Source organism: Amblyomma maculatum, chromosome 11, assembly GCF_055883805.1.
Source record: "Amblyomma maculatum isolate TAMU_Amacu chromosome 11, ASM5588380v1, whole genome shotgun sequence".
Taxonomy (NCBI): Eukaryota; Metazoa; Arthropoda; class Arachnida; order Ixodida; family Ixodidae; genus Amblyomma; species Amblyomma maculatum.
The window spans coordinates 57,639,920-57,666,332 of record NC_139354.1 but is presented as its reverse complement, the minus strand read 5'-3'; the positions used below and the strand labels follow the sequence as shown (position 1 = coordinate 57,666,332).

Here is a 26,413-nt window from a genome sequence, read left to right as displayed (position 1 = left end):
CTTCCCTGCAGGGCAAGGTCGGAAGGCGGAGAAGCCAAACCTCGAGGGCATCGCTCTTGACTGTGTAAACTTGTCGTTTAGGCGCGTAGAAGCCGCAGAGGTGTCGGCGGTAGAAGTGCCCAGCAAGGTAAGTGCCTGCGAAAGCTGTTTCGAGCGTCAATCAAGGCCAGAAAGCATTCGCAGAGTGGATATTGGAATCGAGGTCATTCCAATCGTCGGAGCGCGCATTGAGGCCTAGTGACAGGAAAATGTATGTTGCGACTTGATTACTGGCATTTATTCTTGATAGACGCGTCGAATTTATCGGAGAAATAATATCTCCATTTATGGTTTTGCGCACACACAAGCATTTTTAACGAAATAACGCCTGTACGTGCGCTCCACTCCGAGCGCTATGCACCATGCCGGAGAATTTTGCGCGGCGCGTGGTGCCATGGTGCGCGATCGTGGGCCTCTAGAAGCGTGGAACAAGTCCGCGGGCATGTCTTGTTCAAAGGTGATGTTAGACATGCAGGTTATTTTGGCGATCGGGCATATTGAGTAAATTTATCAAAGGTCACACCTAAAAGGAGGACGTCGGCATGTGCGAAACTGCGGCTTGGATAGGCTTCTGCTCGACTCGACTGTTTATGCTGAGCGTCGGTAGCGAGCCAACCCTGCCTGCAAAGCGAAGCGAGTGAGTATTGTAATGCATCTTATCTCGCTAACATCGGCCCCGACATCGTCGCAACTGCTTTAGATCGCGGTGCCAGTGTGCCGCGGCTTTACGCGAAGTGTCATCGGGCGCTGACAAGGCGCGTAAAGTGCCTAAAAAGGCGCCGCATCGGGTTTGTGCCTAAGCCTTACACCATTCATTCGCGCTATTTCCGCGGCGCAGTCGTCCGGTTAGCGGCTTCCTACAGCCTTCGAGTCGTCTTTGTCGCTGTTTATGATGAGCGCGGGTTGACCGCACGCCGGTTCGGACCCGTGTCAAGCACTGTCACGCGTTTCATAGCGGCCGCACAGCCCGGGCCAACGCAGTCGCGAAGGGCCGCTGTAGCGTGCAGTGCGGAGGGCATTGACCGCTCCCCTGCGCATGGATCGATTTTTCGCCGTCAGCGCTCTTCCGATGGCCCATCTTTTCAGGGATTGCGCATTTCGTCTTTTCTGTCTCTTTGTCTTGCGCCAACATCTTTCCCGTTGTCACCGTCGCGCCGATCGCCACGAGCCGCGGCATGTGCGAAAGACTGGCTGTTCGCCGAAGCGCACGCCGCCGCGGCAACAGCAGCGGTTGGTCCGGCCAACTTTTTTCTCTTTGCGCGTCGGTAGGCTCGGTGCGGCGTAGGAGCCTCTGACCCATATTCGTGCGCTGCTGTGCTCGTTTCGCTGGCCCGACTGCTTTCGCTGATCCCGCTCTCTGCGCTGAGCGAGCTGGCTAGCTAGTCCGTAAAACACGTTTCGTGCCCAGTCATCGGACTCCACTGCACACGCCTGTCGCGGCGGCGACGTGTACTTTGTACTTCGGCGCCTCTACTGCGTTCTCCGTTGCGACGCCTAACTCCGCGACATGTCGATCATTTCGAATGCGGGTTACGAGTCGCTGTGGTGCAATTGCTGAGGTCGAGTCCGGATGTGATGTATTTGTTCGCACGATGTGGGGCAGCTGATGCGATTCGAAATGATTTTACATTTTTCCTTTGTTTATTACACCACTTATCGCTTCGTGACATCGACGTGAAGGCGTTTTGCAATGCCCTAATAATTTTTTTTTCTCGCTGCCTTCACCGACACACGCAGTGCCTGTGCCTGCGTGATTAGGCATTGTGCCTGTTAACCTGTGAGGAACTGTTCATTTTCACCCGCCTTCATGTGCTACTCGTTCATTGCGCAATGCGTCGTCCCATGACAATTTGAAGTTGCTAGACTGGCTGCTTTGTGACCAGTGCCACAGTTGCTTAGCACACTGAAAGTCATCCCCTCATTGCTGGTGGCTATATGTTATGAACACGTTTAGTTGTTTCTACCATTATTGTAGTTAATTTAATCCACCACTATGCTACATGTTTATTGTCCAAGTCCACTGCACATTTCCCGATTCTTAATGGTTTGGGAGGCCGAGATTTTTATAAAGGTTCTCATGAAGCACAACCTCTATGTAATGAAGCAAACAATCCAGACATGTCCAATAAAGCATATTTGGCATCAGGATAGTGAAGTGTTTGCTAGACATGCTCAGATTTCTGTCGGCACTGTTGTTAGCAGACAGTAGGACGTGTCCCAAAAAAAACTTGTTGGGAAAATCATTGTTCTGCAGTACGCCCTTATCTAGACCCTATCACATCAACATGTTTTTATTATCAATTCAAATTTGGTGCAACTGAAATCGCGTAGCTTTGTAAATGAAAGCACCTCTGAGTTTTCAGTTTGGGAAAGCCAGATGTGACCTTCCATTGTATCTTAACGAACACGCAACCTCACTAGTCATGAGCCGCGCCGATTGGAAGCACGCTGAGGTGTTCCTTGGCATGTGTGCCATGCCTTTTCCTGTGAGCAGTGCTCTTTTTGTAACTAATGGATTATTCTTTTTCAAACATTGCTACTATTTTTCATCTGTAATCGAGAAACTGTACATTGCCGACTTGATCATACATAAACTTGAGTAGCTGTTGTCAAAAGGTGGGGGGGGGGGGCACATTGAGTTCATAAGCTCCTGTCTGACTACAAACCATCTCAAAACTCTAAACCATCTCTATCATAAGTATCGTTTCTGATTCTAGGAGCAAAATATTTATTTCGCAGAAATCATATGCTACATGTGGTATGTTGGCCTTCCAATCTTTGCTTATCACCTGAAATGAAAAGCATTTAGCCTTAATTAGCAGGACATATCATGCATTATTGATATAGTGTGTCATATCTTGTGCTTTGTAAGAAAATATCACATGCAAGCCTAATGCCAGATTTCTCTTCTCCATATTCCTTTGTCTTGACTTATCCTCCGCCATTATGACGTCTAAATCCTAGAATGCAATAATTTAGTTATTCACCGACTCCGTCTGCACTGCTTGCCTGCTTGCACTGAAAGCCAGTGCCCAGCATGGCTGCCTCCTCCTTTATGATGCTGAAAATCGCTGCTGTGTCCTGACACCGTTGGCTCAAAACAAGATTGAAGAATTTCTGGAGAAGAATAAAGTATTAACTGTTACCATTTTGGCAAACCCTTTAAGCACTTAGGCACCCTGTCCCACATTATGCCATGTAATTTTTTTTAATGCAATCTTTTTTACCTTCTTAATACTTGAGTGGCAAAATTTGAGCCTGTTATAAAATGAAAGGCAGGTTTTCTCAGTTACAAATCACAGGATTGCCAATAAATGTCGCACGCAAAGTGCGCATAATTGTCAGAGAACTTTTAACTTAGATTTTTTTTTACACAAAAATGACACGTATCCATTAAAGCATTCTTAGATCTAGACTACTGCCAAGACTTTTACTCTTATGAAATCTGAGCGCAACCGGAGGAATAGTTTCTATGAAAAGGTGCCTTGAAGTTTCAACGATGTTTAAAAAAAAAAAAAAAAATCTTTTTATGTTTCTGCATTCGCTCGAATGGCTGCAAAGGCACCAGCAGAATTTGCGCGATTTCTTGCATTCTTGAAATCCTCTCCAGAGCCTTTCTTTTCCCTCCTTTGTTTCCTTAATTCCTGAGAAGCTGTGGAACTCTGCTTCTCGACGCGCTCCTTCTAAAGCGTTGTAGAAGCGATTTGGCAGGATGCACCCTTTTTTTTTTTTTCATTACTATAGCAATCAGGGGCATCACACATGGCAGACCTCGTGATGCGGTTTGGCAGGATGCACCCTTTTTTTTTCATTACTATAGCAATCAGGGGCATCACACATGGCAGACCTCGTGATGCCAACCTGAACCAATGTTTTAGGGCAGCGCTACTGCGGAGTTGGTTCTGTCACGCACCGCTGTTCTGCATCCTACTCCAAAGGCACTTCACCAGACCGCCTGGCAAGAACAAAGCCTGGAGTTGCTGGCCTAAATGTCTATAACAGCAGTCCATAGGCCGTTGCCTCCAAATCATGAAGGTTCATGGGGCATCATGCATGCTTTGCTCCTTGCTTGTATTTTGCATAGAAAACTTGGTTTATGCTGCGGAAGTTTCTCTTTCCAAATAACTTTCTTGGCTATTCTTGCCAAGATGAGGCTCTGGAGGACTCCCTTGGAAAAAACTCAGCACGGCAAAAAAATGATCCAAAATAGAAATGAGCATTAAGGCTCAGTGGGGTTCAGAAGCGCCCCTACTGGTTTGTGAAAATTTGCTTTAATGCCAGTGAAACTGTCCAAAAATGGATATATTTTACTCACCTTGACTTGTTTTATCCCCAAAATTTATAAATAACAAGAAATCTGAAGAAAGCTTAATATTATATTGTAGAAGCATAATGACATGCCCTTTGACCGCCAATATAGAATCAGCGGAGTTTTCATGGTAGCTGTGGCATTTTGGGATTGACAGGTGTGATTCTGGGCTTTAAAGCTTATTGAAATTGCAGGCCAAGAACCCAGCGAACAGGAGAGGCACGCAGATCTCACAAGCTGCTGGGTGTAGTCTTTATTTGGCCCCTGTTAACTTTTCATAATACTTTTTGTGCCTAGTGTATCGATGTCTGCAAGTCCAGTTTGCACAAAAATTAGTTCACTAATGTGTTGTACTAAATTGCAATAGAACCTCAGGGACACAAACCTCGACAGGTCATGAGAAAAAATTTTTGACGGTTTCAACGCTGCTGAACCGAATGTGGAGTGAAAGTTTTAGCTGCAGGCAACCGAGCGTTGCATCGAACTCAATCAGCGTTCCGTTGAACGCATCAAAGTTTCGCCGGCATTCTAGGCAGAGTACCCGGGTTCATACCCGACCGCCGGCGGCTGCATTTTGATGGAGGCAGAATGGAGAGGCGTCTGTAGGCTGTGCGATGTCTGTGCATGTTAAAGATCCGCAGGTGGTCGAAATAACTCCGTAGCCCTCCACTATGGTAGGGTGGCTAGAAGGAGAAGTGGGATGAACGCGGCGTGCTTTCCATAGAGAGGGGTGGCCCTCCGAGCATGACAGCCGCTGGGGCCAAATGGAGCGCTGCAGTCTGAGGCGCCTTCAGCATTCCGGAGGAGACTTGAACGCGTGCAAGGAACGCCACGCAGCAGAAGGGGTGGTGTACCATCCAAACACACTTGCCAGAGGAAGTGTGACAGATACTGCGTCTTTCCTTTCCTGTAAACCAATTATAATTGTATGTAGCATTGCAACGAAGGCCGATAAAAGGAAAACGATGAGAAGCAAATGATAGGAGAGGAAGGATAGGCTTTCGCCATTATCCTCTTAAGAAACGTGGAGGAGTCGGCGGTTGCCCCACTCCAGCTGCACACCATGTGACGTCACTCCCTCCTGGCACATGCGCAGCTGGCGCGGCAGCGGTAGCATCTCTAGTCACCCACACAGCGGAGGAGTCAGCAGCGGCTCCGACGCGGCTCTCCAGCTATGCTCCGTGTGACGTCACTCGCTCCTCGCGCATGCGCAGATGGGGCTCTCCGGGGCTCTCTAGTGTAGTGTTGCTTTTGCAACAAAATTCGCATAATCCAGAAGAAAAACCCTATTCTGAAGCATGGGAATTCATTCAAGTGGGTCGCTTTATGAGCTCATGAGATTTAATCACTTCTATGCGGCCACAGCTCATCACATGCGCTACTGACGGTCGTGGCATCAGCGACATGCCGGCCGCTTACTGCTTCGTGTGCGTATCACGCAACCTGCAGTTGCAGCTTCGGTGTTGTGCGAGCTGTGATTGCCGCCTGCGCATCCTTTGTGACGCAAGAGAGTGTTCGAACATTGAATATCCTGCACACTGCGCAGTGCAGTCCAGCTGTGGTGTTTTGCTAACTTATATCATCCTGGAATTTGTATCAATCAGGTTCATACCATGGAGAGAGTGCTGTAATTACAATGACATTGTAATTTAATTGGGCCAGATGGCTCCGATCCATTATTTAGAAAAATTGCAGTAGGAATAAGATGACGAACCAACCGAAGGAGCAAGCAAGGCAAGATCAGCACTTTGAACTGATCTTTGTTAGAGGGGTTTGATACTTTAATACATTGGGTTCATGACGTAGAATGCAATCACTGTTCTCTAAGAAATGTTGCTTCAGTTTCATGTGGCAGGCTGCTGACACAGTCGTTACCAGCCTTTTAAGGTAATGCAAAACCAGGGATCGAACCACCATCTGAGCAGATCAGCGTCCTTGGTCAATGTGCGAGAGCTATATCGCCACAGCTGGTCACGCCTCGTGTAAAACTAACACATTCTCGCACTGCAGCAAATTCTTTCATAAATTTCCAACGGCAAAACATTTTCACACTGTACAATGAGACGACATACGGTGGTATGTCGTCTTCTTGAAGTTCCATCTGCGCCGCTCCTTCATTTGACCCATTAAAAAGGCCCAGACGGTACATCTTTTGTTGAAATAAAGGAGTGGTAGTGATACTAAGAGAAATGTTTTTGCATTACTGCATCTAAGCAGACTGAATTGCACCCCTGGAGTTTTTTTCTTGCATTTTATTTATTACTTTATTTAATTAATTTATTTATATATACTTCAATCACCACACGATTTTAGCGGGGTGGTACAAGCACAGTTAAAACAAAACAGTGGCATGTACTTAAAGAAAATGCACTAAGCACTGGTTATACAATAGAAAGCAGAATAATACACAAGGCGCAGCTGGGCTCAAGTCATCAACAAATATGTACCGAGCCTGTAACCCCCCCACCCCACCCAAAAAAAAAAAGACTAAATTATCACTCACAAGGTTACATTAAAGAATCAAAGTAGCAAAAAAGCGTTATTCTAAACTTGAGAGAAACATAGTTAATGTTGGGGCAGAGACGGTGCTGTTTTTCAGTTGATTCCATTCGACTTTTGTGTGGGGGAAGAATGAATATTTGAAAGTGTTGTTATGCGAGGAAAACGGGGTCATAGTAAAGTTATACCTTTGGCGAGTAGTGTATGCAGAAGAGAAAGGTATGATTTTAGTTATGCCAGTCTTGTAATGGCCATTAATTAGTTGATATAAAATCTTCAGTCGTAAGTAACGATTTCTTTCCACCAAGGGAGGAACATTCGCTCTCTTTAAAAAGTCTGCAATGGAAGTTCTGGTAAATATGTTAAGTATGAAACGGGCAGCTCTTCTCTGTACCTTTTCTAGTTCAGAAATTTTCATTCAGGGATTGTTTTTGCCACAACTTAGTACAACTCATATTCGTCGTCATATTCGTGGACTTTGAAAAAAAAAAAATAACTTGTGGATGAAGTATTGGTGCACGTGCGTGTCTTTTATTCGAAAGATTCGTCCATTTCATCGTTGGAAAACAGTCTAGGCCTAAGGCACCCGACCGCAGAATGGGCCTTTTCGCCTGTACATGACGCGGTTATTAGAGACTTTTAGTTTTAGTTTTGCTGCTTACCGCGGCCGTCTACCGCTACCGCGCAGTGAGCACAGCACGCGCTGAATGGTTCCCACGTGCGCCGTCCGCTGAAATTTGACGGGAACGTGGCGCCATCTGTCGCCATCGGGGTGATCTGCGCATGCGTACTGACGCTCGTGATGTCGGTAAGCAGTAGCGCTAAACTAAAAGTACCTATTATAGTTGCTGCATTCGAAGGAGACGCAAACGCGCTCGTTTGTTACGTTGCGTCAGATCTTGCGTTCATTGACTCGGCGCCGCTCTCTCACTTTCCCCGTACTTGTGCGTAGCACGTCTGCTATACTCGTGGCAGCCACCCGGGGTGGTGCAGTGGTAAGACGCCCGACTACTGTGCCGGAGTACCCGGGTTCGAACCCGACCTCGGCGGCTGCATTTGGATGGAGGCGAAACGAAGAGGCGTCGTGTGCTGTGCGATGTCAGCGCACGTTAAAGATCCCCAGGTGGTCGAAATTACTCCGTAGCCCTACGACTCCTCTTTCTCTCTCTTCCCTTTCTCTCCCACCTTCCTCCCTTCCCTCACTGCGCGGTTGAGGTGTCCACAGAAAAAAGTGACAGTTACCGCGCCTTTCCCTTCATATAAATCAATAAATCAATCAATACTCGTGGCTTACGACGTTAATTCTCTCGTAACCAATGCATCCGGCCGACATAACGATCGTGCAATAGGTCGCATATTCGTCGTCACTTTCTGATCAAGTGCAGTAGGCCTACAGCAGCCAAGGCTTCGAAATTGGACGTGATCAGGTTATAGATATACATGAAATGTATACTGCGTCTGCTAGGTTGCAGAGTCGTACATTTGCGTACTCGTTTTGGCAGCTGTTCGGTGGTCACGCGAGTGCAGTGCCAGTTCCAACACTGGCGGCGGCAGCTGTCAAAACGAGTACGCAAATGTACGACTCTGCAACCTAGCAGACGCAGTATACATTTCATGTATATCTCCTGCTATAACGTGATCACGTCCACGGGCTGTCGCGTTTCTCGGGGGGGGATTAAGGATTGAGTTGGTCTAGCTAGTAGCATTTGAGTCGGGGCAATGCCTGAGAAGCAGAACGGAGCGGGCTACGAGAGAAACTGCTTGACTGAATTGAGGCTGAATATTCTGCTGCGTGCAGGAATACTGGGTGATTTTGGTTTTGTTTGCGGGTTTACCATCCGAAAGTGACTCAGGCTATGAGAGGCACCCTAGTGGAGGGCTCGAGTAATTTCGACCACCTGGGGTTCGTTAGCATGCACTGACATTGCACAGCACACGGACACCTAGTTTTTCGTTTCCATCGAAAAGAAACCGCCGGAGCCTGGATTTGATCAAGTCGCGGAATGAAAAAGATGGTATTAAAGGCGCTATTGCATTTACTCTTGAAGCTAGAACGTCCCCTCCCAAATTTTTTTTTTCTTCTTGATGCTGCGGTGACCGACTGAGCGACAGTCCTGAGTGAGCTTAGGATTCAAAGAAAGGAAAGCCTCTACAGTCGTGGCCTGCCGTACTGTGCTAAGACACTGACCAAAATATATCACGCGATCATGGTGGAAGTGAAAAGGAAAGTACAGATAGAACACTATAATACCCAAAACCGAGAATTCATGAATGTAATTTGGCAATAAAAATGCCATAAAGCAAACCGCACTACTCTCGTGGTGAAACGCTGTCATTATCGTTGTAGTAGCCCACGTGACCACATGTCGGCAAAATTTGACTGATGGGCACAGTGATTTTCCTTTCATGCATGCTTATTGCGCCTTCTTGAGTGCGCCCTTCAGTAAAATGCCGCCTTCGCTTCGTCGGTTACGGGCTTTTAGCTGTGTCACTACATGGCGCCACTCTGTTGTGAATTTTTGGAGCTAAAGCTTCACTGCGCCGTGTAAACCCAAGGTCGCCGTGCGTGGCACAAGCCGCTACTGCGCTTGCTACGAGAGATGGAGGGTAGCGGCATCCCCAGCAGATGCACGCGCCGACGCGGAGAGCTGACAGAGTGGAGCAAGAAAGCGTCTGCCGTCATCGTATGCGCAGGCCATGGAAGTTAATTCTGCCTACAAAGGAGTTATTTCAAGCACATGGGTATCTTAAAAGCATGCACTGACACACACACGCGCGCGGATGCCTATTTCGCCTCCCTGCTTCGCAGCCGCTTTCGCTACAGTGTACTAGACTTTCGCTCCGCATTCGGCTCAGCATGTTGAACCCCCTCTAATATTTGGATGAAGCGGTGACGATTAATGTTTTTAGGTTAACCACGGCATTAAAAGTCGTCTATGCGTACACTTCCTTGTGTGTTTCTAACAAAACCACTGCGGAATCGTCCACTTTAAACAGCAGGCTTTCCGCTGCCCTGATAAGAACTGGACGCTTAAAGTTCTCTGTTCTGGTCGTTTAACACGGTCGCGTTAAAATTTATCCACACTATTGCCGTGACTTGTGTTATTAATAATTAAACTTTTGCTTTGCCCCGTTTTGAAATATCGCGCGAATGCTAAGAAATTAGCAATTACAGTGGGTGAACCGGCATCCGCTGTGTTTATACGCAGTGGACGTTTCACGACTGACCTTAAGGTTTGCCGACTAACAAAAAGGAGGTTGGGGTAGGTTGTTACTTATTGTGCACATTTTCCAACAACAGCATGATGGCAGCGAAAGAGAGCGCCCTTTGCCCTCGCTACTTTCCCGTGTCCACGGAATTAACTGTTAAAATGAAGGCTGTAGGCGTCAAGCCGTACAAGTAGCCGGCCTGGCCCGAATGTTTTATTGGTGCAGCCTCCTTTCATTGCATCGTAACCACCACCTACGGGGTGGGGTGGAATGCCACTGTTTCCGCATTGAGACTTGGGCTCATAAGTGTGTGTTTGCGCGTGGGCGCCCGCGGAGCGCGCCTGTGCTTAGCGACCACGTGTCGCCATGCACGCTTTTTTGTCCGCTGCGCATAGCCAGAGCGAGAAGGGCATAAGGAGGGACGAGGCGACGTATGAAAGACGGATCAACTATGAATACTCGCCTCGATCGCGACAACCGCCGATAGCGCTTCCTCTCCTTTTCCGAGTCGTCTGCCGCTGCCTTTTTCACACTCCCCGGCGATAACTGTTGCCCCGAATCGACGACGTGGGAGCGCAGTTCTTCGTTTCGTCATGCGCGCTGTCTGTCGTCTAGACGGCTCGAGGGAAAAAAAAGGAAATAGACGCCGCGAAATCGCCCGGCGGACGTTGAGAAAGTCGGGTTTCGCGCGTGTGCCGCGATACGACGTGTGTGTCGTGTTCTTTCAATTCACTTTTTTTTTCTTTTTCGACATTTGCCGGCGGCGGTGGGTTCAAGTTGGTGTCCGCGAAAGGGGAAACGGCAGAGAAGTAGAGTTTTCCCCTCTCCCGCAAGAAAAAAAGAAAAAGGGAGAACTCGGGAGAGACCAGTCCTAAAGAGCCCTGCGCAACGGGACCAAAGCTGTGCGATCGCAGTGCCACCGCTGCAGCGCTCTTCGCGGCTCGGGAGAAAAATCGATTGCTTTTCCCGGGTAAGGGAAGGAGGAGGAGATCAAAGGCTGCGGCAAGGGAAATACGCAGCGTTCGCTCGGGACTTCCCGAGGACGGGAGAGGCGGGTTTCGCCCTGTTCGGAAAACGCGGCGAAGACGAGTGAAAAACGCACACTGCGTCGTTCTCCCGGGCCGTGAAGGTTGCGGAGCGGGAGGGGCTCTTCTCCCGCACTTCCCTCGACGTGAGAGGAGGGTGGAGCGCACTGCGCAGTGCTGCTTGCAGCAGCTCGGGCGACGAAAATCGTTAGGGCCGCAGTGCGTGCTAGGCGAGCTCCGGCGTTCCTCGTTGCTAGCGACGCCACTGCTGCTGCTGCTGCTGCGTCGTCGAACCGCTGGTTTTCCCTGGGCCGGCGACGGATTCTTGCCGACGTTCGTGGGGCGTCAGGGGACGATCGGTCGTGGTTGCGGTGTACCAGGAGACGACAGCACCGGGAGGGCGTCCTCTTTCCAGAACACGCCGGGGCATAGGCGCTCCGCGCTCGTCAATGATCGCGCCACCACCAGAGCGGCTCGGCGGCGGGGCATCGGAGAGCGCGGCGAGGTGTCCGAGGAGGTCGGCGGGCGGCGAGCGTTTCGACGGTAGCAGCGCGACGGATCGCGGGTCAGTATGCCGATGCGCCGCCGTGAACCCTGCTCCTCTCCCCGCCCGCTCCTCTTGGTTCGCGCTCGCTTGATCGCCTGAAACGCTGCTCGTCCCCAGCTGCCCCCAGCACTACTGCTTCTGTGCCCCTTGCCCTTCCATTGCATGACTGCGCGCCCGTGAGAATTCACCTTGGAGATGGAGGGAAGGGGTGGGCAGGGTTGTAGCTTTGACTTTCAAGAAAACTGTGTCGAGGCTGGGGCTAGTGACAAGCCTTGAAGAATGCATTTATATCCAGTGGCCGCATTGTAGCGAGTGTGTGAATTACATCACTGGTTGGGCTTCGTTCATGTGTACTCTGCTCGCCAAACATGGGTATGGGCGGAGGAATGCGTGTATGCTTCTCCTGTTTCTCTTTTTTTTTTTTTTACTCTGTTTTATGTCTTCATCTATTAAGTACCAAACCTTTTTTTGAAGATCACTAGCTCCATTGTCTCCCGCAATATTTGTTAAGAGCCATATGTGACAGTGCTGATGTGGGGATGCTGAAAACATTTATTCAGTAACGAAAGAGGGTGCTCTCCATGGGCAGCACTAAACTTGTGTCATCCTTATTCCTAAACATCATTGATCAAAGCTGCTGCTCTACCTCTAGTCAGGATCTGCTGAGCAGGATTGCCTTCCAGTACTCTCAACTGAGATGGGGAATAGGGGATAGTTTGGGATTTTGTTGGCAGGCCCACATCATATGGTTTACATCTGCCACATAACCACGATGTGGCACTCCCATCGATTTTCGGATCTGTTTCGAAGTGTCGTAGGATGCATGCTTCTGTTTTGGATAGGCCTTTTGTCTGAGAAGGATACACCTGGAACTTCTTGCAGTGGTATTCTCAGATTGTACTAAACCGATTAGGGGTTAGGCCACTCAGGGAAACGAGGAGGTTACTGGGGAATGAGTGTGCAGGCCGTTGCATCTGCAGCTTCATTTTCTCGGAGGCCCTGATGGCATTAAGTCCAGATTATACGTTTTAGGTGTGGGATCCTGGTCATTTTGTTGGCTAGCGGAGATATTTCCCCACCCAAGTAGCATTCACAATTCCTTCGAGAGTCTGAGTGGCATTAGGATTGTAGGTCTGCTGCCACGACAGTGATGGCGACCTCCTCTGCTTGGTTTAGATTTGAGGCTCTAAATGCAGATGTTTTTGCCATTTTAGCTCTTCGAGACAGGCTTGTTGAAAGTTTGTTGTGTGGTTTAACGGAGCCTAGCAACAAACTGCAAGACGACAGACACCACGAGTGCTCAAGCAGAAGCACATTGTGTCTGCTCTGCGTCTTGGCTGTCTGGCGCTTTCAATTTGTGTCATTAGCTTCGTTGCTTTTTCGTCGGGTAATCTGCCATGTTGATGCACCACCATCTTCTATTCTTTCCACTCGACCTGCTCTTTCATGCACGTGTTTTGAATCATCATCATCATCATCATCATCAGCCTGATTATACCCACTGCAGGGCGAAGGCCTCTCCCATATCTCTCCACTTAACCCGGTTCTGTGCTAGCTGCATCCACTTGACCCCTGCGAACTTCTTAATCTCATCCGCCCACCTAACTTTCTGCCGCCCCCTGCTACGCTTTCCTTCCCTTGGAATCCAGTTTGTTACCCTCAGCGACCATCGGTTATCCTCTCTTCGCACTACATGTCCTGCCCATGTCCATTTCTTCTTCTTAATTTCCACTAGAATGTCGTTAACTTGAGTTATTTCTCTGACCCACTCTACACGCTTTCTATCTCTTAATGTTACCCCTACCATTTTTCGTTCCATAGCCCTCTGGGTTGTCCTCAACTTAATTAGAACTCTCTTGGTTAGCCTCCACGTTTCAGCCCCATAGGTGAGTACAGGCAAGATGCAACTGTTGTATACTTTCCTCTTGAGCGATACCGGTAAGCTGCTAGTCATAATCTGCGAGTGCTTGCCAAATGCGCTCCATCCCAATCTTATTCTTCTTGTTATTTCCTTTTCATGGTCCGGATCTGCGGTTACTACCTGTCCTAAGTAGATATATTCGCCTACTACTTCCAGTATTTTGCTTCCTAATGTAAACTCCTGTTCCTTCCCGAGGCTGTTGAACATTATCTTAGTCTTCTGCATATTGATTTTCAAGCCTACCTTTCTACTTTTCCTGTCTAGGTCATCAATCATTATTTGCAGTTCATCTCCCGAGTTGCTTAGCAAGGCAATGTCATCAGCAAATCGCAGATTACTGAGGTATTCTCCATCTAGCCTTATCCCTAACTGTTCCCATTCCAAGTCTCTGAATACTTCCTCTAAACAAGCTGTGAATAGTACTGGGGAGATTGTGTCTCCTTGCCTAACACCTTTCTTTATGGGAATTTTGTTACTTTCTTTATGCAGAACTATGGTTGCTGTGCAGCCACTATATATATCTTCCAGCACTTTCACGTACGGCTCGTCTACCCCCTGATTTCGCAATGCCTGCATCACCGCCGAGGTTTCAACTGAGTCAAATGCTTTTTCGTAATCAATGAATGCTATGTATAAGGGCTGGTTATATTCCGCACATTTTTCTATCACCTGATTGATGGTATGGATATGATCGATAGTAGAGTACCGTTTCCGAAACCCTGCTTGATCCTTTGCTTGATTGCAAAGGATCCTTTGCTTGATTGCGTGTTTTGAATACATAAGATCATTTGGCTTGGCTCAGGCTGCATGTAGTTCCTCCTTTGCCCTGGCATCTTCCTTTCTAGCCACCTTCTTTTGGGAACAGTCACCAGCAGACTCCAACAACTGTGATGCAGAGTAAAGTAGAGTTCTGGGCTAGTTGGTAATACATGATAAGTGGGAGGCTTAGCGCGGAACAAACAAGGACAAGAGAGGCACACAGGACGAGCGCTCGTCCTGTGTGCCTCTCTTGTCCTTGTTTGTTCCGCGCTAAGCCTCCCACTTATCTTGTGATGTAGAGGAAGGCTGTATAAATGTGATCACTTGTGTAGTGACCAAGCTGGACTACATTGTCATGCATGATTGCTTTTTTCCTTTAAAAAAAAAGAAAAGGCACTATAAATGTGCTGTCATTTATTTTTCACATTGTTGGGAAATTCTGCTGCAAGACAACACTGCCATACTTCTTCCACTTGGACGTGAAGCAGTCACCTTAAGGTTGCTTCAACTGCACTATCTCCTATTTGTGTGGAATCAAAGACTTGAAGGAAAACTTGCTTCAATGATCTGGTTGATTTAACATTTTTGGCCCTCAGTGATAGATACATTCTCAAGTTCCCGGCACAGATGCAGTGGGAGGCAAGCTGGGGTGGGCAGTTCGTAGCTGTACACTTAGCTGATCTTGAGTAGCACATCATAGTGCACTCTTCCGTTCAAATTTTTCTCCGCTAGTCACCAACCTTTCTAGACAAAGTAATGATTGCTGAGGCATGTGTCTGTCTATAATTCCAGAGGTCAGGGTACCAATTTCCCAGATCTCCATGGGTCACACTTTAAAGGTGAAAGCCTTGGTAGGCAACATTGTGTCTACAAAACGTGGCTACAAAATCTGCCATCAAAATGTATCGCCAGGTGTGACGTCATCATCTGGTGATGCCGTATCAAGTCATTGGTCAATAGTAATTAATGATAATAAAAGTATGATGAGTGAAGTATTTATACTAGTCATAACACTTAATGGTAAAGCCAATTAGGGATGAGATAAGTATAGCCTAATTAGTTATACATAATTAGAGATAGGTAGTTAATAAAAACACTACAGCAGCATTAAGCCTGCATTCTCCCAGTGCAGTTTCTGCGGTGACCTCTAAGTTCTTTGTGGAGATGATCAACTCTGAACAATGAAAATTCGAAAACTCCTAAGTGCGGCTTCAAAAAATCTTGCACACCTAAAATGCACATGATCTACAAATGTGGGGAATATGTTTGCATTTTTTCAATTGGACTGGAAGCTACTGAGTCTCGGATAAATGCAATTTTAATTATTTTTTAATTCTTTAAGCACCAGTTCTAAATAACTATCCACTGGAATGAAACACTGCTCAGTATATACTGAGGATAGCATATCAGCTAAATGCTGCAGAAGCAGCCTGTATTTTGGTGCAAAAGATTTTTCATAAAACTTCTCTTAAGCAACGCAGTGTGAAAAAATCTTTGCTGTGTGTGCTTTATTTGATCTGACTTTGTCAAAAGTAAATACATTGCTTTTTCAAATGAGAAGTTGCTTTTCTGCTTTAAGTGAGAGAGCCCCAGCAATTAATTGCAAGACCTCAGCCTTAAGTATTTACTTTATTGTGCAAATCAGAAGTATCGACATTCTTGCACTTATTCCAGCTTATGATTAGCTGCTTTTTCTTATAATAAGAGGTTGAACCACACACTACTTTATTTCTGTGAAGAGATTCTGTGCGATAGTCGTGAATGCTTTGGTAGAGCTGCACTGCAAACTTATGCCGTGTCGGACTACAGCAGTGTAGCTTTAGGGGAAAAACTTGCTTTGTTTGTAAATATCGTAATGGTTTTCATGCTGCTTGTTACCAAATGCTCTTTTTGTTCGAAAATTGTTGCGCTTAAGAAAAACCACTTAAGAAAAGAGAGAACGATACGAGACACAGGACCTGTGTCTCGTATTGTTTTCTGCGTCGTTTTTTCTTAAGTGCAACGATGTTTGAACATGTCAGTCACCAACTAGCCCATCTAGAAAAGCTCTTTTTGTCTTAATTGTACTAATTCAGTATGTCTTGCCCACCAATGAAATATGTGATTTGGACTGCAGTAGGAGCTCTTTTAAACGGGTGATCACATTGTTGTGTGCAGTTGGAGGAGTTGGTGACCTGGCGGCCATGTTTAGCTTCCACAAGCCCAAGATCTACCGGTCAGCGCTCGGCTGCTGCATTTGCCGAGCCAAGTCGTCCTCATCGCGCTTTACCGACTCCAAAAAGTATGAGGCCGAGTTTGCGCGCTGCTTCCGCATTGTGGCTGAGGATCGCCGCTCTGGCGAGATCTGTAACGCCTGTGTGCTCTTGGTCAAGCGCTGGAAGAAGCTCCCACCCGGTACCACCAGAGACTGGCATCATGTGAGTTCTTCACCACCAGTCTCCTCTCTCGGGTCGGCTCTCGATTTGCCCCGTCAAGAATTCTCATTACTAGAGTTCAGTTCTCTTCAGCTGACAGTCAGCATTTTGTTCAGCAGAAACTCGCAAATTTTTACGAATGCAAGACCATTTTACTCTTAAAAGCATGAGAGTAATAACGTTTTGGTACCCTTGGTAGTAAAAGTCACCGCCCACTGAGCTAAATAAAAAGATTGGAAAATATGCACCTCTCTGCAGGCAGAAAACGGCAGTAAGGTCTCTGTGCACTTTTGATAAAAATCTACGCGCAGGCGTCAGAAACTCGTTATATAACTTTGGTCTCTGTGCACTTTTGATAAAATTCTATGCGCAGGCATCAGAAACTCGTTATATATCTTTGGAGTGTAGGCAGGAGCATTAAGTTTAGTAATGTTTGCAGTGCTTACTGATGGCATTGCATCTTTGAAATCATCGTGAGGATGTGCACTCTTTGTAAACAGAGAATGGCAGAAGTGAGAAAAAAAGTAAATGAACGGCTAGGAGCGCTTTTAGTTTTGAATGTAAGTATCCGATGCAACTGTATGGTAGGGCTTGAGAGAAGGAAAAAGAATTTGTTTCAATTGACTTTTCGGTTGTTTATGGGAAAGCTGAACTTCATGTTATGCTTTACTAAATGTTTGCTTCGTTGACCTGCTAATTCTCTGACTTCATTTCTCCATGCACACTTTTCTTCAAGCTGTTTTTCGGTGTAAGAGGCAGTTTGTGATTGCAGTAGAGTGCACTCAAGTTTTGCAAAATACTGTTTGCTTACCAATGAAGCACGAGCTGGCAACGAATGAAAGAATGTTAGAAAGGCAGTCTGAACATTTCATGTTTCCTTCATGTTTGTTTTCAAGTTTGCCTCAGAATGCTGAGTGAGAGGGAGAAAATCAGGCTAGCTTGCTGCCATTTCCTGGCTACTTAGTGCACTTTTTCCTTTGTGGTCGGTGTTCTGCCCGTGTGATGACTGAGGTTGGTCTGTTGCGGCAGGTTGTTGACGCGAGGGCAGGGCCCGGGACGAAGTCGGTGAACAAGGGCAAGGTGAAACCGCCAAAGCGGCCGCTGAAGAAGCACCACCGGCTAACCGCTGAGAAACGATGCAAGCTCGACCTAAGCGGTGGCGCCCTCTCGGACGACATCACCAGTGAGTTGGCAGCACCCCTTCTTCCAGCAAAAAGTCGACCTCTTATTGCATCAACCTCTGCCCCAAGAAAGGGGATATCAACTATCGTACTTGACATTGAACTGCTTTGAAGCAGTTAAAGAAAGGGAAAAATTATTGGATCATTTTTGTACTTTTTGCACCATCACCACGCTTGTAAACGAGCACAAATAAGTGGTATTTTTAATTTTTATAGCCACTTGTGCTCAGTGTTTTATTGTGTTGCGGATCATGCTGATGGGCTGCATTGTTAATTTTTTCAGTACATTGTGGACCGGTATTTTATGTGGCATTGATGAAGGCAGACTGAGATTAAGATATCTGATGTTCTTCCATTTATTTATTACTCTCAGGTTTGAAACATTACAGGAGGAGTAGGTTCAATTCAAATACGAAGATATTTTTAGCAGAGACATGTACATAAAATAAAATTAGCATGTAAAGAGGAAATGAGGTCTCGTTATACACATTGATACTGGTTACGTACATGTCAGTGCTTGGGGTGAAGAAAAAGATTGTCTGCTCATCAAACAGGCCATTGACATATTCAGCACCCAAGTGTTGTGCTTTATCTACTGCTAATACTGCTATGAGTTTGTTCCAATGGGAGACGGAGACAAACACAGACTGAAATGTATTCAAGGATTATTCTTGTTTAGGCTAGTTGGTTCATGATTCACAAAAGAATATGGCGCGAAGGACGAGAACGAAAGAGATACACGCACGACAGCACCTGAGCCTGCCGTATTTATCTTTTGTCCTCGTCCCTTGCGCCGCATTCTTTTGTGAAACAGACAGAAACTTTGTTAAGAGCCAGCATTTTGCCCCCTACTGTCCTGTTGTGTGTCATCAGTTTCCACAATTGACACTTGTTGAGAATACCTTGGACGCCTGTTTTCCGTGTTGCCTCGACAGTCGGTGACGAGAGCCTGAGCGAATCGTCGATGCCATCTCCACCGGAGAGCCGAGCAGCGAGTCCAACACCCAGCAACTCATCCGAGGACTCGGGCATCCTCGACGAGGACGAGGAGGAGTATGATGACGAAGACCGTCGCCGGAGCTGCCGCACAATCAAAGCGCGGCCGTCCAAGAAGAAGAAGAAGAAGCGGAAGCAGCGGGGCGCCGGGAGTGGCCGCCGGGGGGACGACTACATGGTGGACTCATCTGCAAGCAGGCGGGGCAAGCTGGCCACGCCTTTCAAGATCTCATCGTTCCTCGACATGAGCTTTTGGAGAAAGTGAGTGCTTTTTGGCATGGTGTTGTGCGCGTGGGGGAAAGCCTACCAACCCAGGAAGTGCCAGTTGGTTTTTTTTTTTTTCACCACAAATGTATACTGCACCTTTTTTTCTGTAAAACCTAACTTTGCCACGGTGGTGCAATGGTTAAGAGGCCTGACTACTGTGCCAGAGTACCCGGGTTCGATCTCGACCACTGGTGGCTGCTCTTAACCCCTCTACTACAGCTCCTCTTTCTCACTATCCACTTTCACTCCCACCTTCCTTCCCTTATGGTGGGTTTCAGGTGTCTAGAAAACAAATGTGACAGATACTAAAACTGCCGCTTTTTGTTATGTTATGATTTATGTAACCCCACTACCCTCTATAGTGCCTAGGGGATTGAGGGTATGGAAAATAAATAAATACTGCACCTTTCCCTTCCTGTGAACCAATTATTATTATTAAACTGAGAGGCAGCCTTGGGTTGTGCAATGTAATCTTGAAGGTCATAGACAGATGCTGTGCCTTTCCTTTCTTGTAGACTAAGATACAATATGCAAGAAAAAAAAAATATGAAAGTATGATCTTGACCTAGTTAGGCATAGGAGTCCATAATTCCATGGTGTCCACACAAAAATATAAGGCTCCTTCCTTTTCCCAAAACCTAATTTAAATAAAAATCATGAAAAAAAACCATGGATTGAAATGCGGCTGTTAAAAAGGCTATCACTGCAACATTCACAGCTTTTCCTCTATCGCTAAGTTCAAGCCATGCTTAAAGCCCCACAATTTTTTCCTTCATGGCTTTCTCCTAAAACAGAGTATATTGTTGATGTTTATTGTTTGAGGCATATTGATGCACAACTGACAACTTTGTGTTGAATGTCAATGTAAAACCCATTTTTATGACTACAATCAATTTGCTGTCTAGTTGCAAGAGTTTCCATAGATGGTGTCAGCTGCCCCAGTGCTAGTGTGAATGTATTGCAGAGTTACATTCCACGCACTCTGTGACTGCTAAACTGCTATTTGGCAGAATGACACATTTATGGATGCTCCACCCCTGTAGCTAGCCTGTAGAAAATATGGCGTCAGCATTGACGCTATTCTCATCATCGGCTTTGTTAGCGAAAAATTATGCGCATGGCTGGCATGGGCAGGCGCTCATAGGACGTAGGGTTGCCTGATATCACGCGACCGCAAGACGTGACTGATTTGGCAGGAGCTGCCAACTTGGGTCTCTCCTTTCATATTAGAGGATGACATCAGAATTAGCCTTCCAGGACTCTTGCATCGTGAGTCAGACACGCTAACCCTTTGGTCATGCATGCTAATTCGTACGGCTTAAGTTAAGTGGGGCATCATATCTGTGTCGGGTGGCATCTCGCATTTGACTGTATGATAAAGAGCATGTGTGAGATGTTATGAGAGGAACAGATTGAGGGATTAGTAATTAGACGAGTAGCAAAATGTCCATGTATACGAACTGGGATCCGTGAGGAGACTTCGCAAATGAAAGCCATTACCGATGTTGCATCACACCCGGCAGAGTTTAAGTGTCTGTGCAAATTTTTATGAGTTAGGCATAGCAGTGGAGCACATTTTTGTTCACACGTGGTCCCTTGTTGTCTTGCAGGGAGAAAGTGTGTTGTGGCATCATCTTCAAGGGCCCCCATGGGGAAGTCCTCATCTACCCCAAGCTCCTGCGGCCTTGCCGGTGCAGACGGCGACGACTCAACGCAGCCAAGCCTTCCACCGAAGCCGCCGCCGAAAGCGGCACTCGCCTCGCGGACAGCGACATTTCATCTTCTTCTACGCCAGCGAACGTGTCGCCCTCGCCCTCCGTCGACCCATTGTCATCGTCATCCGCTGCGGCAACGGTGCTGACGCCAGAGGCATCGCCGACCGACGACATGGGCACTTCCGCTGCGCTTCTTTTCCCCACACCCGAGATGTCGGACTGCAATCCAAGCAGTCCAGAGAACCTGTCGCGAGGCTCTGCCTCTTTAGACGGCGGTGCCAGCGATTAACGTTGGCTTACCTCCTAGGTTGTCCCGCAAATTCTTGTTGCGTTTTCCCGTTTCTCTCCAGTGTCTTTTATTTATTCCCGTCCTTTCATTTCTTTTTTTAATTTGTTTCTCTACCTGTTAGATCCACATTCATTCTGTAATCTCGCCGACCGCATATATTTCTCCCCTCCCACCAGTCCCCATATACCATACCCGCCCCCCTTCTGACTTGTTATCGCAGCCTGCACCTTGACTCTAATTTATTTGCCCTTAACTTATTCCATTGTTGTGACAAACGCCTAGTTAAGTTTTCTGCTCTCACATTTGGTTAGTGAAAGCTTCTAAAGCTTTTGGGTGAAGAATGCGACAAACGTATCATCTGTTTTCCATATGCTGCCACTTCTGTCCATCACTGTTAAGTTTTGCATGTGGCTTAAGCCTTGTTTTCTCACTTTTGTTTGCTTGGTGCTGTTTTTCTTGTTTTTTTTTCTTTGTTTTGTTTTTTTTTTTTTTTTTCTTTTCTTTTTTCAAGTGTGGTTCTATTTCTATGATTTGTTTTCATGTTAATGTGTGTGGTTCTTCTTTTTTTTTTTCTTTCTGCATGCTTACGTATGCCAAAACTATTTTGCTGCATGTAATGATGCATTTTTCATGGGACTTCAACTGCTCTTTTTATTTGTTTTTTTCTGTTCTTTTTGTCTTTGGTTACGCCGCACTCAGCATGAACTGCAGGTGTCATTGTTATGCCGTGTTATGCTTTGTCTCAATTCTTGTTCTGTGTGCGGTGTTATCAGTTGTTATTTCTATAAGTTCTCCCAGATTATTTCTAGTGATGTGTGCTGTTCTGCGCATTTGTGTGAGAAATATGCGCAGGGCCAAAAACTTCATCGCAACCGCAGCCTCACTTCATCAGGTTCTCGTTTTCAACATCTCATGTGCTTCAAGAACTTGCAGTTTGCAGTTTTGTTACAGGCGTAGATTTGTGAGCATTTCATTGCTTTGACTCGGACCAATTTTACGAGGCACATCGATGAACTTTTTTTGTTCCCCACTGACTGCAGTTTTGATAGCGTACATTCCAAACTTCGCATAACATATGAACCATCTTTTTTGTTGGGGGAAATTTTTCCAGCTGTCTCTGTTTTATACAAAGTAATAATACCCATACAATGAATTGTGGCTGTTGGCAATCTTTTTGCAGCTGGTTGTGTTTCTTTTATTTTTATTTTTTTCTATGCACCGCTTATGTACGTCAAAAGTATAACTTCCAGTGTTTTTGACGAGCGGAAAAAGAAAGGATAGTTTTCAGATGCACTATTTGTAATCACAGCAGCATATCGGCGAAGGCCTAGTGGCCAGTATTGTGGAAATTACCTCACTTTTGCCGCCTCATTCTTTTGATGAACAGGTTATGTATCATTCATAGTGGTGAGAGACAAAGCATCACTTCTTCGCCAAGTGCATTCTCTTGTGGGGGGTTCTGCAGTGCGTGGCACGGTATTTGCCTTGCCGCCTCTGGGGTTTGGTTCTTGTAATTAAGGACCCTTCATATCTGTGACCCATGTTACTCCGATGCAGTATTTGCCATCTTTCGGCTGTTGGCAGCCACGCTCACCACAAAATATGCACGATTCCGGCAGGAGGCGATGAAGTGTGTTGCAGGGATAGTTTAAGCCTTGACGTCCCGATACTTGTCCTAAACAACAGCGTGGTCGTCGTCCCTCGTGAAACGAAGTGAAAAAAAAAAAAAATGTGGGTACGGGTTAGCAAATTAGAAGAAGGGTGGGAGAGGCATGACAGTTACGTTTCATCGCGTCAACGAGAATTGCCACCGAGTTCTGCCTCTCGTCACACAGCTCTGCGTGGAAGATGGCTGTGGCGGAATATGCAAGCTTTCTCTACATCACGCTCATTGACATCGGCGCTCCAGTCTGTCACGGTGTAAGTGAGGACACCTAGTGAGCATTGCATCACACAAGCTGTCTCACTGTGAAGTCCGACTGGGCACTGACACATAGTCCTGTCTTCCCACAATCCACAACATCGTACAAGCTGCTCTCTTAATCCCGGTGCCTTGGTGGCTGCTCGATACACGCGACCCCCTTTGCACTCGGGTCGAAGTTTGCAGTCTGGCTCAAGTGAAGTACTCCGTGTCGGCAGGCATCAGGTCTCTCGGCAGAGAACGGTTATGCAGAATTGGTCGCACCACGTCTGATTGGGGAGGCGAGTTGGAGGGCCTCAGGGAGTCTCCACAAAGGTGACACCACAAACACACAACCTTTTTCCATTTTTGTACTCTAGTCAGAAGGAAAGTCGAAGCGCACCACCACCACCAGGTGGCGGCGGTGTGGACAAAACTTGTCTCGTTGAGACGTTGCAAGTAGATGAGGGGTTGAATTAAACACCGACATTGCTCACAGCAGGCATGGTGGACTATTGAGATGATTACGAATGAACTGAACTGGGTTGCTGGCTGGACTAAGACTGAGTTTGACGTGTGGGTACTGGTCTCTGTGCGGAAGCTTTAGGGTCTTTTTGTATGAAGCGAGGGATTGTGTGATGGGGATCCTAAAGATTGCAAAAATGCTTGTTTTGTATTTGCCTAACGCCTTTATCGGCACTAACGGCGCAAACATTCGGGGAGTTTCATCGTATTTGATAAGAGTTTCTTCTAACTTCTGCTGGTGCAGTGAAGTGTCTGCGAAATTGTAAACCTTTTTCCTTTGCCTTAAGTTTGTTCGTTTTATGAAGCAATCTTTTTTTGTTCTTGAGAGTGGGTAGCCAACCTGTGTTCATTAGCTTGAGCTTTATCTTTGCTGGGTTGACCCGGTTTAAATTATGCTTATGGAGTGCTGTAACAATACCATTGCAGAAAAGTGTGCCAGGCATTGAGTAAAATCAAAAAGTTAAAGATTTATGTTCCTCTCTTTTTCATGAATTGGCTGTGGCTGGAAACTAAAATGCACTGAAGCCCTCAGAAGGGCAATCGATGTTAGAAAAACAGCTTGCAGAGCTTGCTTTCTGTGATTAAATTTGTCGTACCTGCGTAAAATGCCTTGGTTGTTCTGTCGCCGCCACTGAGTACAACACTTTGTGACCGCATCGGCGGCGAAATCCCATTGGATTGTCTTACGATGTGGCTCTCGTTGCGAGGTTTCCCAGAAAGATCCTCGATTGTTTGGGTTGTTGCTCCCACAGTTTGAGGAGTGTGTGTTGTGGTTCGGCTCTCACATATAGCGGATGCCGTGTGCTGTTTTATTCTTGGCTGTTGTTGTGCTCTGTTTCAAACCAGAGAGTGTTCGCATTTCCCCGCGGTTGTTGAAATCAACATGATCCCCCCACTGTGAGTCGTTGGTGTTGTGGTGGTAAACGAGCGAGCTTTCTCAAGAGAAGTCTTGATGTCTACCTGACTGCCTCAACAAGTGAAACTCATTAAGTTGTAGCCTTGACTCAGGTGGCTACTCCTGGACTATGCCTGTGGCCTCGTTTCCACTACAATGGTTTGGATAATAAGTAGACGGTGAAAAATAAAATTGTGGACTGGGTTTTTTTTTTTTTTTTTTTTTTTTCTGATAGCTGCATGCTCCTACTTTTAGCAGTAAACTTCCTAACATTTGCCATGGTGTGTCATGCACACTTCGGTGTTCTTTTTTTTTTTTATCATTTGCAGTGTTGCTTGCAGAGCACAAATTTAGCATTATGAAACTTATGATATGACCTTACATTAAATTCTCGATGCAGTCCTAAATTGCTTTCATAATGTTATGCAATCGTACTAGCGTCATTGGTGTGCAATTTTGAGAGGTAGGTGGGCATCAAGCATTTCTCGCTACGTTTGGAAGGACGCTGGGTAGCTTGAAAGAAAGGAGTAGAGTGGAAAGAGAGAATGTTGTTGTGAGCTAGTTGTCGGGAAGTCACTGCCACTTTTTTCTAAACAGGAAAAAAAAAAAAAACTCCAGAGCCCACGTTATACCGCGCTTGTTCTTGCCATTCGGCTGAAAGTAAGTCGTGGTTGCGTGTGTTTGGGAGCTTGGATGTTGTTCGAAAAGTTTTTCTCTTTTGTAGCAACTTGCTGTAAAAGTGTGTGATTGTCCCACTTGTCGGTTAGTCCTTCCATGTTGCATCCTTCTGCTCTGCATCCCTTGCCGTTGTGCAGTTTTGTCCTTGTGTGTGTGTGTTTGCCCCGTCCCAGAATTGCATCATCCCTGCGAGAATTTCCGCTTAGCCTTTTGACAGTGTTCGAATCGTAGCAGGCGCAATGCCACAGCGCTAGAAACGCACGCATCTTTGCAGCACTAATCTGCGTTAATCTATTGCTCAGCTTTTGCTGAACTGTTCATCAGATCAAAGGCTGTTGCAATTCATACAAGGACATGCCACTGCTCGCCTGGATAGCCCAAATTGATCTAAATTTTAAGTGCGCCTCTGGAAATCTGACGACGTAAAGAGAGCAAGCGAATAAATTGAAACCAGTCAAATAGAGGCTGAAATGATGAGTAATGAACAAATTGGAAAGAATAGAATTGTTGACAGGTTTACTCTTATCGCTTGTTACTGAAGCAGCAATAAGCTTCTTTGGTACAAAGTGGCAGAGGGTAGTAATTTTAATTTGTGAGATGCGTAGCAGTGGGTAGCGTAGTGACATTTGCGCCTCCTTTGCTGAGTGGCCCCGCGGCTTCCTGTATTGTAATGCAGTCTTAGAGCAACGTGCAAGCTGGCTCCATGAGAGTGTGCTTTTGTTCTGAGCGCTTTGCATTTTTTGCATAATGCTGAACAGATTCGCAAAGTCTGAAATTGTGTCATCTACTAGCTGTTTTGCTTTGATAGCTCATGGTCACGTAACCATTTGGCACCGTTATGGCTTGCAAAATTTTTGTCCATTAGAAGCGTCCATCGTTGCCGTAGGTTTTGAAAATCAAGCTGCACATGTTCTGATGCATTTTGCGAGTGCCAGGCTTGAAGGACATGGGATGTTTCATTGCTCAGAGCGCCATCTTGCAGCCAAGTTGCATGTTGCTTCAGAACAGTGCACTGCGGATTCAGGTAGTTGTTACACCTATCCCTGTCATTCTATGTACACATGTATATGAGAGCCCAATACCCTTTTTTTTTATTTCCCCTGAGCTTTTTGCTTTCACTTTGTTCCTATTGTAGATAGCAGACATGACATTTTGAACATGGCGTGTCATGACCGCAGAACCTCATGTGGTACTTAAGGGCATTGAAAAAGCAGCTTGTTGTCAGGTGCAGCTTTTTTTTTTTA

At 46.4% G+C, this 26,413-nt stretch overlaps 1 protein-coding gene across 1 annotated transcript; it reads left to right on the top strand.

Annotated features, from left to right (window-relative positions):
- The first annotated feature begins 521 nt into the window (after positions 1-521).
- On the top strand, positions 522-26,413 carry LOC146173852 (SIN3-HDAC complex-associated factor). The gene is made up of 5 exons (XM_084583829.1): positions 522-676; positions 16,467-16,726; positions 17,753-17,906; positions 18,840-19,161; positions 20,778-26,413. The coding sequence occupies exons 2-5, from the start codon at positions 16,493-16,495 to the stop codon at positions 21,169-21,171; spliced, it is 1,104 nt and encodes a 367-aa protein (XP_084439955.1). The 5' UTR covers positions 522-676; positions 16,467-16,492; the 3' UTR covers positions 21,172-26,413.

Coding starts and splice junctions, on each gene's coding strand:
- LOC146173852 (XM_084583829.1), top strand. CDS start 16,493: ATGTTTAGCTTCCACAAGCCCAAGATCTACCGGTCAGCGCTCGGCTGC. Junction 17,907..18,839: donor CCTCTCGGACGACATCACCA/GTGAGTTGGCAG, acceptor TTGCCTCGACAG/TCGGTGACGAGAGCCTGAGC. Junction 19,162..20,777: donor GACATGAGCTTTTGGAGAAA/GTGAGTGCTTTT, acceptor GTTGTCTTGCAG/GGAGAAAGTGTGTTGTGGCA.